This window comes from Ceratina calcarata, unplaced genomic scaffold, assembly GCF_001652005.2.
Source record: "Ceratina calcarata isolate Rehan_Ccalc_2016 unplaced genomic scaffold, ASM165200v1 scaffold449.2, whole genome shotgun sequence".
Lineage (NCBI taxonomy): Eukaryota > Metazoa > Arthropoda > Insecta > Hymenoptera > Apidae > Ceratina > Ceratina calcarata.
Genome location: NW_017168819.1, coordinates 985,129 through 996,844, shown reverse-complemented (window position 1 = coordinate 996,844; position 11,716 = coordinate 985,129). Strand labels below are relative to the sequence as shown.

Below are 11,716 nucleotides of genomic sequence, written 5' to 3'. Positions count from 1 at the left end.
AAATTCTATATTAATAAATTCTTTCATTAATTTATCGATTATTATAGCGTGACACGTTGAGCTTTACTTGCAGCTGTATCTTCTTGATACTACCGTTTGGTAACAATAAACATGATCGAACCGTTAATTGTAAAACTCGATTCATCCCGTAAATTACGAAGCAGCAAACGGTACATGAGGAACAGAATCGTATTGAACACAAAGACTTGACTAATTACCATCTTGAATGCAAATCAGATGTTAATGTTGCGTTCGAGACGTAAATTACCACAGCTGATTTCCTTATACTAACGTGAAACCGCGTTAATGCCTTCGTTCCGTAGTTTAATATATTTTTCTGACCAGTTATTATTAATAGTACTTAAGTTGTCAGTTTTAATCATTGAACAAATATTTTGTGATGTGTAAAAACAAATTTGCTGAACACTCATTTTTATCGCAACAAAGTTTCCGAGCAATTAATTTTCCAACCACTAAACAGCCCGATTCATAAATTAAAAACATGCAAATTATACGCGTAATTACCCGTTAAAATTATCATTTAATCATATGTTAATCAAGATTAAAATGCGCTTACGTGCATGCAGGAAAAATGGACCCTCCAAGCGACGAAGAGCCAGAATACATAAAGACGTGTGGAAATCCGAAATTTAAAAAAATCCTTAAGCTACTGCATTATGTGGATAGGAACGTGAATCACAATGGAAAGTTCCAAGGATTAAACGTCTTGGAAATTAGAATAATCTCCGTTGACTCTAGTTGGAGAGGTAAAGGGATTGCCAAAGCGCTTTTAGAGAAGGCACTGTAAGTAATAAATACATGTTTTATTAACTAAATATAGAAGTACACAGGAAGTGCACACTGTAAACTACTATGAATTATATGATAATTATAGTAGCGAACTTGATGATTATTTACTTTGCAGCGAGATCGGCAAGGAAAAAGGTTTCCATATCGCACGTGCCGACTGTTCGTCCTTTTTCTCTGGGAAACTTTGCGCGAGTCTAGGCTTCAAACAAATATATGAGCTCAATTATGCGGACTATGTAGACGAGGACGGTAATCCTATATTCACCCCGGTATATCCTCATACAGCGATGGTTTCGTATATCAAGAACCTGTGAAGAGCGATACCGTATATGTTTGAAATCGAGTACCTGTTTAGAATCAAGGATGACTTTTAAAAACGCACCCCCATATTTACATTATTTGTTTTCTTTTCTAAATGTCTCCTGCCTTTATTACTTTTATACGAATCAATTACTTTAACGTTAAATTACTTAGATGACAATTTTTAGCACCAAAAAAATGTGCATCATAGATAATACGCACGATAACGAGGGCATTGATGTAATATTGTAAATTAGTAGAAGACATAAATACGAAAGATGCACTTCTCCTCTTACTAGACATTTTTAAAGTGCACACGAATTTCGTATTATTTTGTTTCGATAAACTTATATACTAAAAGAAAGATAATATGATTTGCATATAAGTAATTTACACTGCTGTTAATTTTTTAAATAATAAAGATATTGTTTACACAGATAAACATGTTACATCTTGACAATAAATTAACAATATGTGTTTTTAGACCTCTTACAGTCTGATTAATTTCTCTAAAAAAATATACCTTTACAAATTTGTATTATACAATTTATATACATGTACATACATATGTGTAGTCTTTTTATATTTAAAACTCAGATATCCATAGTATCACAAAATATGATTTTTAACAATCTCACTATATCAAAATAAATTAAACCAGGAACACAATGCTATAATGTGTTATTTTCCATTAGGAGGTAAGTTATTATTTTTCTTCCATTCTTCATATCTTTTTACATGATCTTCCCATGTTGTAGTTGCACTTTTTTCTTTAATTTTCATATATTCCTTCTGAATCCTACCACTTCTCTCTAATGATTTACGCCTGTTGTAATCATACCACCCTTTAACAATGAATACATGAAAAAATAATCCAACAATAATAGTGAGTGCACAAAATCTAATTGCCCTTGTTCTCTGTTCTGGAGTAGGTTTCTGTTTTCTTGGAAAATTAATGTCATATTCGTGTGACCAATTGCCACTAAAAAGAAATAAGACTATGACATCTTTCATAACAAATTCAAATACAATATTTATCAAAAAAATACCTAGAATATTGCTGCGCTGACCTATCCTGGTAACTATTATACCGCAAGTTAATATCATAAGAATGCCTACTGTTTGATTTACTTAGAACATTGTAGGCTTCATTTAACTTTACAAAGTCAGCATGATTTCCTTTACCACTATCAGGATGCATCTAAAAAATAAAATAATCTTATAAGATGAATGACATGAATTTTCGAATGTGGTAAGTGAGCGTAAACAGTGAAAAATGTCTCACTTCTTTTGTTAATTTAATGTAGGCATTTCTTATTTCTTTTTGCGTGGCATTTGGTGAAACGCGTAATACTTCATAATGGGTATATGTATGTCTTAAAAAAAGAATGTCATTACTTTGGATGTATAATCATGCTGAAGATGTTTAATAATGCTCTCATATTCTAACCTTTGTTTATTATAATTTCTGCAGAATATGCGAATTAATATAGGTAACTCGTATTTGTACGAACGAGAAATTTGTGCCATATTTTTGTAATCTCACACGTTATAGTAAATTTAATAAATATCGCACATGTTAAAGCACTATGTCTTCTCTCTCTTTCGTACTATTATGAAACATTTTCACGAAGACATTAGAGCAATATTACACTCGACTAAACAGGTACATAAAATCATGATCACAATTTTGACTGTACTATTTTAACTGTAATTAACATCTCTCCACGAACGTCAAAGTTGATAAAAATAATTCGTAATAACATAATTATTAGAAAAATTGCTATTTGTGTTGTTGACTAACTTCAAGTTTCGTCTTAGGTGACAGCTGGTGACAGCGCAGATGACAGCACTTGCTGTCAAATTTAATAGCGGCAACAAAGATCTGTTACAGGTAAAAGAAAGATTTCTTTTTATATTTTTCAAGTTTGCTTATTGATATTGTAAAAAGCAAGCATATAATTATTGTTCTATAGAATGTCATTAATATCTAATAAGAAGGTGACAATTGTCTTTGCATTAAATATTTATTAAAAACCAAACTCAAATTTTTATACTGTAGTAACAATTCTCTTTTGTGTGTGATGTATAGTATAAAATATATTACAATATGTATACAGGAAACGTTCTTAACGGTTATAAGATAGGCCTCAAGCCCAGCTCGATGTCTATGCATTTCATGCTTATTATATGTAATTTATGCAATACCTGTTATGCGTTTTATATAAGCTCTAGTATTATCAAAAAATTATTATTATAATATTTTATTATTATAATTATTATTATAGTTCAATTCTTGAGAAGACAGTAAGCTTATTTAAAATTTTCTACAGTATTTTGTCAAGAATATTTGTACACGGTCTTCTTAAAATTCAACATATACATTTACATAGGCAATAGTAGAACTGTTTTCTTCTCTCACAACTCGTGATAGTTCCATTTTCTTACATTTTAACTAATTACTTATTAAGAGTAAAATATGCATGTGTCATGGTATTTTCCCTGTTCTCAACAATTTAAATATGAAGGCAAGTTGTATTTTTCTCAAACAATCTGAATATTTTCAAGATATCTACGATTTTGCACCTACTCGCTCTTACCCTCTTGCACAGGGACATACGGATATTTCGGGAAATCTACAGCGTCCACTGGGTTTTTAACTTTAAAACTAGGAAATAAACCTGTCATACTAGTTCTGGTATTATATCCTTTGGAATAACCATCCCAATGATTTCCAAAAACTTCGATTTTATCTCCAACTCGTAATTCGATTTCACCGTTCCTCCTGGGTTTATGATCTAAAATAGCTTGATGAGGATGTGGATTCTGACCACCATAATAATAGATGTCATCTAATGACGCAAAGCGATTGTAAGCGTCTGGATAATACGTTTGCATTAACTCATACGCTACGCGACACACTTGTGAACTGAATGTGCACACCAGATAGTCACATTCAGACAAGAGTTGTATGTCAATTATTATTCCTTGTAGAGAAGAATCAGAATATCGCTTTGCAACTGATGCTGTCTCTGCTATCTCTGGATCTCCTATTATTACATAATTGGGGTATCGATTTCTTGCCGTTGTAATCACTTTCGGATCATCGCTCGCTATGAAGACTCTTTTCTCATCTGGTTTCGTTTCAAGTATGTCGAAATACTGTTCAACTTTGACCATGTATTCATCTATATCGTGATACGCAGCTTCCGTCCCAACTTTATCGGTTCTTCGTACATGAATTCCAACGATAGGTTTCTTAAAACCCAGTCTGTCTTTGGCGTTCTTTAGTGTTTTCTTAACGTGCTCTTGAGGTCGCATCAAATACTTCAAAACTTGACCTACCCACCACACCAAAGGGTGTCCATGTAACTTTTCTAATCTTGGGGCTAAATCAGCTGGTACACTTGGAGGTTGAAACCTTGGCTTTGGATAAACATTGTCTACAATAGGTAAAGAGATGATTTGTTTGGAGGAGTCACCAGGCCAATTAGCATGAGATGCTCCATTTGTAGATACACATGTATCGCTAAGTGGTTTAAAAACAGATTCCCAGCCATCCTTATGGTATCTCCAACCTTTGGATCTAATAATTAATGTCCTTTCTGTTCCATAAGCAACTAAGAAGCAGTACGTAATATGATGCAGCTAAAATAAAAATCGTGCTCTGTAATCAATCATACAATCGTTTGCCTTTTATACATAACAGACATTTATCTACCTGGCATCCAAAGCCACAACCTTTGTTTAAGCTGCAGACCAATTTCCTTGCCTTATTGCAATCACTAGGATTTTGTAAATACTTGAATCTCCTTTGGACAAGATCAGATAATTCTCTTGCTTCTTTTTTACGCCATTCATCAAAACCATCTACTTGAGCTAATTTATCAATGTCTATTAGGAGAGATCTTTTATGATCCCAAACATTTTTTACTGTGTCTTGTATTTTTTTTTCTCTCTGCTCATAAGTGAGTTTGTCAATAGTTTTTCTAAATTTGTTTAGTTCTGCATTAATATAATACCTGTTGAGAAAAGATCAAGATATGTGTAATGTATAAGATCCTCTTTCTAAATATATTGAAGAACTACGTATTAAACATTATGCTTGCCATGTTTCTTGAACATTGTTTCTTATCCTTTTCCTTAATTCTTCATATTCAGTAGAAGGGGTATACTGAATATTATCATGATGATCCAAAAAATCATCATATAATGAGAGCTTCTCAATCTTCTCTTGCACTGAACCTAAATGGTCCCCTTGAATAGATTTTGATTTTTCTCTGGAAATTATGTTATCCTGTATAACCAAAAGATCACAATGCTCTTTGTTCTCAACTTCGAATATATCTGCCTCTATTTTTATGGTTTCTATTATAGACTTACCCCAAGATTATGTTCTTTAATGCTTCATTTTGCCTCTTAAGGGTTTCAAAGTCATTAACCATTTGGGCTAAGCGTTGAGCATTTTCTTTATTTGTAGGACTCTCATTATTAGATGATAAATTATTAGTCTTAAAAATATGTGATACTGATATTATTAGTACTAATAGCCACGTTGCTAATAATACAACTCCTACTTTTCCTAACCAACCTGGTCTACCAGACCAAAATGTTGCCATTTTATATTAAAGTTATAGGATTATTATATTTGATGAGTTGCATTACGTCATCTATAAAATTTAGAAGTTGTTATGGAACATAAAAAAAACCATGAATAATATATACAGAAATAAAAAATTATTTAAATCTCTTTATAATATATGATGGAAGATCCTATTGTTTTAGAATAATAGCGGAAGTTATCACTAGAGAAGTCACTTTATCAGTAAAATAATATAAATAAAATAGAGCGTAATAAAATGGATACAAGGAATAATTGAAATAACAGCTATGACACGTAGATTATTACAGCATTGGATTTAATTTAATACTAACATGCTTTTAAATTACACAACTTCAAGTGATACTGAAGGAAGTAGAAATTGTTCTCACCAAGAGCATCAGCATGTTTATAAAAATACGTGAAACATGACATAAAAATCAATCGTTATCATTAACGTCATCATATAGGAACACAAGTTCTTTACACTGAATTGTCAAGTTGACTTTTCTCACATGTAGTGTATGTATCTGTATGTATGTCATTAAATACTGTCTTATGTGGTAAGCACCAGCACTGCTGGTCCAGCAGGCAGCAATACGAATTATAATTCTGACGTACACTTTATGAGGAGTTCACATCAAAGTAGAAACAATTTCGTTTTTCATTTTTCATTCCAATTCCAATCAATTTAGCTACATAATCGTTGCGAATAAAATTATTGTAATAATATCTATTCATAAAAAATGTCAACTACATTAACGAAGTTAATTAATTATAAACTATTTGAAATGTTTTATTATTTTAAATTACATATAAATTATTTTATCGGTAGCTTTATCAACAGTTGTAATAAGTAAGAGGACAGATTCATATGTGACAGTACACTGAAACGTTACATATGTGTAGACAATGTGAGTTTAGAATACAATATTTATATCAGATGGCGGTAAAAATGGTATGTTTCATTCTAACACGAAACAACGCTCTCTATTGCTTTCGTGGGTGATTTTGTCATATAACCTCGAAAGCTTGACACTATCTAAAGCATGGTGTTGTGTGAATGTGAACGGACGATTACCGCCGGACAAAAGTCTTACGAATTCTTGTTTGAACATTAATTCCAGTGTTATCGATTTACCGATTGTCGCGGTAAAAACATAAATTGGAACCGTATTAAATCGCGGAAAGAAAAGGCATGAAATTGACAGAAATAGCGTATCGGTTCAGTATCGTGTCGTGATAATTCTTAAACGCGGGTTGGCTTGGCTCTTTGTCTTTCTCTTCCCTCCCTCCGTCCGTGCTCCGAAAATCGCGCAGCATCCTTGCGCGCGAAACACGCGTATGCCGGTGGACGCACATCGTGTGTCTGTATTTCGATGTACATACTTGTGAATAGTGTATTTTAAGTACTTTAGTTTTACAGACTAGTGTGTGAAAAATCTGACCGTTTATCGCAATCGTGAAAAGATCAAATAACGAATGGACAGCTATTTGTCAACCGCTTTCGTTCTATAGCCAATGTAACTGTTGAGGTAAGACCTCATACACAAATCTGAAGTGAATATCTCCATATTATCGTATTGGGTATTGTTTCGAAGAAAGATTATTTCTCCTATTAATGATAATAGATAAAAATTCGATTTCGCGGATCTCTTGGTTCCTCCCCCTCTCTACTTTCCTACCCCTAATTCCCTCTCGTCCGTCGATGAACAAGCAGTTGTCGTTTTTTGCATGTTTCACTTTTTTTTTCTTCGGCATCACCCTAGTTTCGTTCGTCCGTCGCCGAAGCGGTCGTGTCGTTTTGGTAAAACTCGAGTGAGTCGTGATAGAATAAGTTACGATCGTTTCTCGACAATTCCCTTTGTGTACTCGTTCTTCGTGTTCGGGCAGTGTTGTCAAAATTCCGGCAGCACCGCTCGGCCAGCCAGCTGCCATTGCTGTACTGTCTCCGTTCAATCGCAGCTTCATAAATACGATTCTCTTGGGGTGATTATTCTGGTTGTCGTGGTCGTCGTCCTCGTCGTCGTGGAAACAGCGAAGATGCCGCACTGAATCAAGAGCCACGCAGTGTGGAACATGCTCGCAGAACAGACGTAGCGGCCGATTGTACGTTTGGCTCCAGACGCCGGTTCTGCGCGAGCTAACCTTCACAGCGAGGGTTTCTTTTATCTGTTTAATCATCGTTCGAGGGGTCTGAAGCAGCGATAGAGATTGACAGAACGATGAAGTGGCTCGGTGCAAGTAGCGCTGGTGCTGCGGGTGAACCGGCACCTTCTATGCAGTTGCACCATCCATCCGCGAACGGACACATACCTACGGTATGCGGTTATTTTACTTACATCTTGTTACTTTTCTATTTAATTGTTTAATATACGTTGGACAACGACTTATCACGATAAAGTTTTATTACTCATCGAAATGTCATAACCTATCATCTCGTGTCTCGAAATGAAATAATCTCATTTCGAACGTTGTCTTAGCCATTTATCACTGTCGTCGTTTGTATTCATTACGTTTTTATTTATTGTGATATTTATCTGTGTGAGAGACAACATTCTATTATTGAAACATGGAAAAGAAACATTTCTATTATGTATGTGAATAAGTATTGCATATGCTTGTGCTTTGTTTGATCCATCATGGCAGGGTACTAATACAGAAATAAAGGTGTTTTTGTTACATACATTGATTTGCTTGCTCCAGTGAAATAGAAGTTTAATAATTCAAGCTCATGTATCTTGTATGATCAGCAATGATTTCTCCTAACAAAGTTTTTTTTAAGTTTTATTTACATTGTTTTTTAAAATACATCTTTGAGAACAATGTATTGATTTTATTAGTCTTCAGTTTATTAGATATGAAAGTTATTCTGTACTTATGTAATTACAATAACAGTAATAAAATGGCTTTTAGACAATGAAATGTTATTTTATTGGACAGGATGCAGAGCAATGTGGTCAAGTAATGGCTGGTGGCGATAGTATGCGTATACAGCCAAGTCAGACACATCAGATAGGTGTGAACAGAACTCAAGATGATGCTATGGTGAGTTATGTATTTCAACGACCTACAGAAGGAGAATTCAATCCTCAGTCGTCAACTTTTCAAACAAAGCAAGCACCTCGAGCTTGGGCACTTGCAGATGATGCTATCATTGATAATGTAAGTGTTTTAAACATTTTGAACCAACACATATTACACACACCCGATAATAAAAAAATCTTTAGACTTGTATTTTGACACTTCAAACGATAGTTCCATAGTTAGATAGACAAATTTTGCTTCCCCTTGATTGCAAGTTTAAATGATTTATAGAATCCCGAAAAATGGAAATATCCCATTACTAAACTGAGTGTACCACAACAGAATCAACCACAACAATTGGGTCTACAGACTATGAACAATGTGCATATACCATACGAAATACATCCAATGCAACTTAAAGTAAGCAGTATATTTATTAATATTTCCAGCAATGAAGTAAATCTTACCTTTTATCTTGGTATTAATGTTAGCATATTTTTATGTTTACAGAGCGGAGCACCAGGGACAGAACATTTAGTTTATCTTAACAATCAAATGACAGCGCAGCAACAAGTTGCCCTTTTCCACCATCAGCAGCAACAACAGCAACAGTTCAGAAATGGCCAAGTAAGCAATATTATTATAATATATTTGGCTTAGTTTAAGAGCATATGACTTCAATAGTAGTATAAGAAATGGACGAATAATAATAGACAATTTCAAAAGCGTACAACTGCTATTGAAGTTCATATCATCAATATTGTTTGAACACAATCATGTTGTTTATGTAAAACTATAGTTGAACTCCTTAAAAGACAAAACAATGAGCAGTCTTTCATACGTTTGGAAGCATTGTTTCCTATTGATTGATTTCCGTTATAAATATTATTTATGTAGGTAACATTATTAACTTCAAATGCACGTTACTGCATTTAGGTTCCTAGAATATTAAATCTCATCTCGATATCCAGCTGATTAGGAAGTGTTATTAATACCAATGGCGGGAGTTAACCGGTTATATAGAAAGTTTAGTCAAAGCGTGGGCCTGCTTGGTAAATCATGCCAGGGTCAGAATTTAGTGGTTCAATAAATTACAAAAGATAAATTTGTAGTTAGTAATGACTATCAATTATTCACATAAAGGGAATTTCTTAAGAAGCGTTACTAAAAAATACATTTAACCCTAAAATGGAATTTAATCTGTTTTGCTCAAATATTTATTTGATATAAATAATAAATTTCCCATCCATGCGGTGAATTGAATTTCGCATCCGGTCGCCGCGAGAGGTCGGGTTGTCGTTGAAAGAGAATGGTGATTGGTCAGCAACAGTTCGCAAAACATAGCGGTAACTGGAAAGGTATTCGGCAGAGGGCACTCGGTTCGAGCGTCGTTCTTTGTTTCGGTTAGGAGGGCAGTCTCTATCGAAGTAGAGAGGCCGGTTAACGAAAATTCGAGGTGAGAGAGACAAGTTTTAAGAGAGAGCCGATCGTAACGCCCGAGCGTTATTTTAACGCCCACAAAAACAACGCGTCCAGCGATATGTCAACAAGGACGTGAATTCAGGCAAGAAGAGAGTAACTTGACTTTGCCTGCTCCCCGCTGTAAATAAACGCGTATTCGCGGAGTGAGTGTGCAAAGTGCGCGAGAGGAGAAAGGAGGTGGTGGAGGTGACGGTGGCGGCGGCGGTGGCGGTGGCGGAGGAGGAGGAAGAGGACGAGGAAGAAGAGAGGAGCATAGGTAGCAGTGGCAGCATCGAAGCACCCGAGGTGTCGAACTGTTTGACAGGCGGCCGAACGCTTTTCTTTCTCTTTCACACCCCCGGTCGGCGGTGCCGTGTTTCGCATTGTTCTCCAGGGCAGTGCGGTGTGTGCTCCGTTTACTAGAGAGAGGTCTGTCTGTCCGCTCAAGAGAAGAAAAAAGGAACGTGAAAACAACCGGGAGTGGTGTGTATTCAGTGCCGGCTGAATCGGCGTCCGCGCCCCGACGCCGCGCGGTTCACGTACGATTCACGCTGTTTTTCTTGTAACGCGTCGTCGGTATTCTACGAGGATCTGAACACGATCCAAGATAGCCCCCTTCTACATTGGATGTGCGTGCTGTAAAGAGTGTGTGTGTCAATTTCTCGTTCACGTTGTTGGTGTACCACGGGGTTAACGGTGAATCTCTCGAAGGTGACGCGCCGTGCCGAGGGTACCTTGGAGACGGTGGAGAGTTTCGGTGTAGGGTACGGCCAGGGAGCAGGCACGAGCACAGGCGACTGGATGAAACCACCGGGGGATCTTTTCCTTTACTGCGACATGAAGGATTTGGGGGCCGACATGGTATTTATCCTTGTTTAATTAGTGTACCTTTTCTGAAGAGCATTGCCATTTTTTCTCATTGAACAGATCCAAGTTAGCGATCAAATCACAGATTTGTAGGTTATGTCTCGGATATTTTTTTTCTACCTTTAATGGAAACGTCCATGTTTATGGAACTCGAAAGAGTTTGGATCTGGAGTCAGTCGGATCGTTTGGAATAGTTGACGTTACGTACTGCAAACTCAGTACAATATATTTAAGATTTGTCAGCAACCATTAACGGATTTCTGAATTCTCTATTACCATAAACATATTCTATGACGTTTCTGTTGATCGTCTTGCAACTATTGAATATAATGAGAACAGTACGTCTAGAATCGTATTTCTATTTCTCATTATTTCCGATCAAGCTGATTATATTTTTCGTTTTTCTTACAAAAGAAGACATAATGAATGAATACGGTAACGGTGCAAAATGCCATACAGATAAAGCTGTCAGTGTCTCGTGTTTACGTTACTTAACGGTATCAAAATATATTTTCATAGGATATTGCAAACAAGATCGTTCCTGCAACTATTACATTTTTGGCGCATTGAATTTTTGACGTATACTGTTCTAAATTCATTTCTGATAATTTATATATATTTTTTACGAATGAATACATTATTTTTATTTTT

General features: G+C 35.4%; 4 protein-coding genes across 15 annotated transcripts in view; 2 read left to right on the top strand and 2 right to left on the bottom strand.

Moving 5' to 3' along the window:
* Nucleotides 1-1,203, top strand: part of LOC108627230 (dopamine N-acetyltransferase) — a 9,490-nt gene extending 8,287 nt beyond the window's left edge. For all 5 annotated transcript variants that reach the window (XM_018028376.2, XM_018028377.2, XM_018028370.2 and 2 more), the window contains 2 exons: nt 588-804; nt 926-1,203. In XM_018028376.2, coding sequence (XP_017883865.1) covers nt 588-804; nt 926-1,124 — 416 coding nt within the window. In that variant the 3' untranslated portion in view covers nt 1,125-1,203. The remainder of the gene's footprint in view (nt 1-587; nt 805-925) is intronic.
* A 308-nt stretch (nt 1,204-1,511) lies between these two features.
* On the bottom strand, nt 1,512-2,950 carry LOC108627231 (dnaJ homolog subfamily C member 4). Of its 2 annotated transcripts, none has more exons than XM_018028379.2 (4): nt 2,561-2,945; nt 2,396-2,486; nt 2,160-2,311; nt 1,512-2,092 (listed from the first exon to the last, which is right to left on the bottom strand). In XM_018028379.2, the coding sequence occupies exons 1-4, from the start codon at nt 2,638-2,640 to the stop codon at nt 1,792-1,794; spliced, it is 624 nt and encodes a 207-aa protein (XP_017883868.1). In that variant the 5' UTR covers nt 2,641-2,945; the 3' UTR covers nt 1,512-1,791. The 2 variants fall into 2 exon arrangements, with proteins under 2 accessions (XP_017883868.1, XP_026671231.1); XM_026815430.1 differs by having other exon boundaries at nt 2,035-2,108; nt 2,561-2,950.
* A 168-nt stretch (nt 2,951-3,118) lies between these two features.
* FucT6 (alpha-(1,6)-fucosyltransferase 8) lies at nt 3,119-6,306 on the bottom strand. Of its 2 annotated transcripts, none has more exons than XM_018028368.2 (5): nt 6,046-6,306; nt 5,494-5,780; nt 5,220-5,390; nt 4,832-5,132; nt 3,119-4,758 (listed from the first exon to the last, which is right to left on the bottom strand). In XM_018028368.2, exons 2-5 carry the CDS (start codon nt 5,727-5,729, stop codon nt 3,697-3,699), a joined length of 1,770 nt encoding a protein of 589 aa, XP_017883857.1. In that variant the 5' UTR covers nt 5,730-5,780; nt 6,046-6,306; the 3' UTR covers nt 3,119-3,696. The 2 variants fall into 2 exon arrangements, with proteins under 2 accessions (XP_017883857.1, XP_017883856.1); XM_018028367.2 differs by having other exon boundaries at nt 6,103-6,306.
* A 237-nt stretch (nt 6,307-6,543) lies between these two features.
* Nucleotides 6,544-11,716, top strand: part of pum (pumilio) — a 72,653-nt gene continuing 67,480 nt past the window's right edge. The window contains exons 1-6 of one of the 6 annotated variants that reach the window (XM_026815455.1): nt 6,544-7,245; nt 7,676-8,031; nt 8,654-8,875; nt 9,029-9,157; nt 9,248-9,364; nt 10,910-11,059. In XM_026815455.1, the coding sequence (XP_026671256.1) occupies nt 7,936-8,031; nt 8,654-8,875; nt 9,029-9,157; nt 9,248-9,364; nt 10,910-11,059 (714 nt within the window). In that variant the 5' untranslated portion in view covers nt 6,544-7,245; nt 7,676-7,935. Of the gene's footprint in view, nt 8,032-8,653; nt 8,876-9,028; nt 9,158-9,247; nt 9,365-10,909; nt 11,060-11,716 lie in introns of all 6 variants that reach the window. The other 5 variants (XM_026815454.1, XM_018028351.2, XM_018028353.2 and 2 more) reach the window with 5 other exon arrangements.

Excerpts from the sequence above, each read along its gene's own strand:
- LOC108627231 (XM_018028379.2), bottom strand. The coding sequence starts at position 2,640 with ATGGCACAAATTTCTCGTTCGTACAAATACGAGTTACCTATATTAATT. Across the intron at positions 2,487-2,560 it reads AGAAATTATAATAAACAAAG|ACATACATATACCCATTATG; the intron begins GTTAGAATATGA and ends TCTTTTTTTAAG. Across the intron at positions 2,312-2,395 it reads ACATTAAATTAACAAAAGAA|ATGCATCCTGATAGTGGTAA; the intron begins GTGAGACATTTT and ends TTTATTTTTTAG.
- FucT6 (XM_018028368.2), bottom strand. The coding sequence starts at position 5,729 with ATGGCAACATTTTGGTCTGGTAGACCAGGTTGGTTAGGAAAAGTAGGA. Across the intron at positions 5,133-5,219 it reads AACAATGTTCAAGAAACATG|GTATTATATTAATGCAGAAC; the intron begins GCAAGCATAATG and ends TTTTCTCAACAG. Across the intron at positions 4,759-4,831 it reads GTTGTGGCTTTGGATGCCAG|CTGCATCATATTACGTACTG; the intron begins GTAGATAAATGT and ends TTTTTATTTTAG.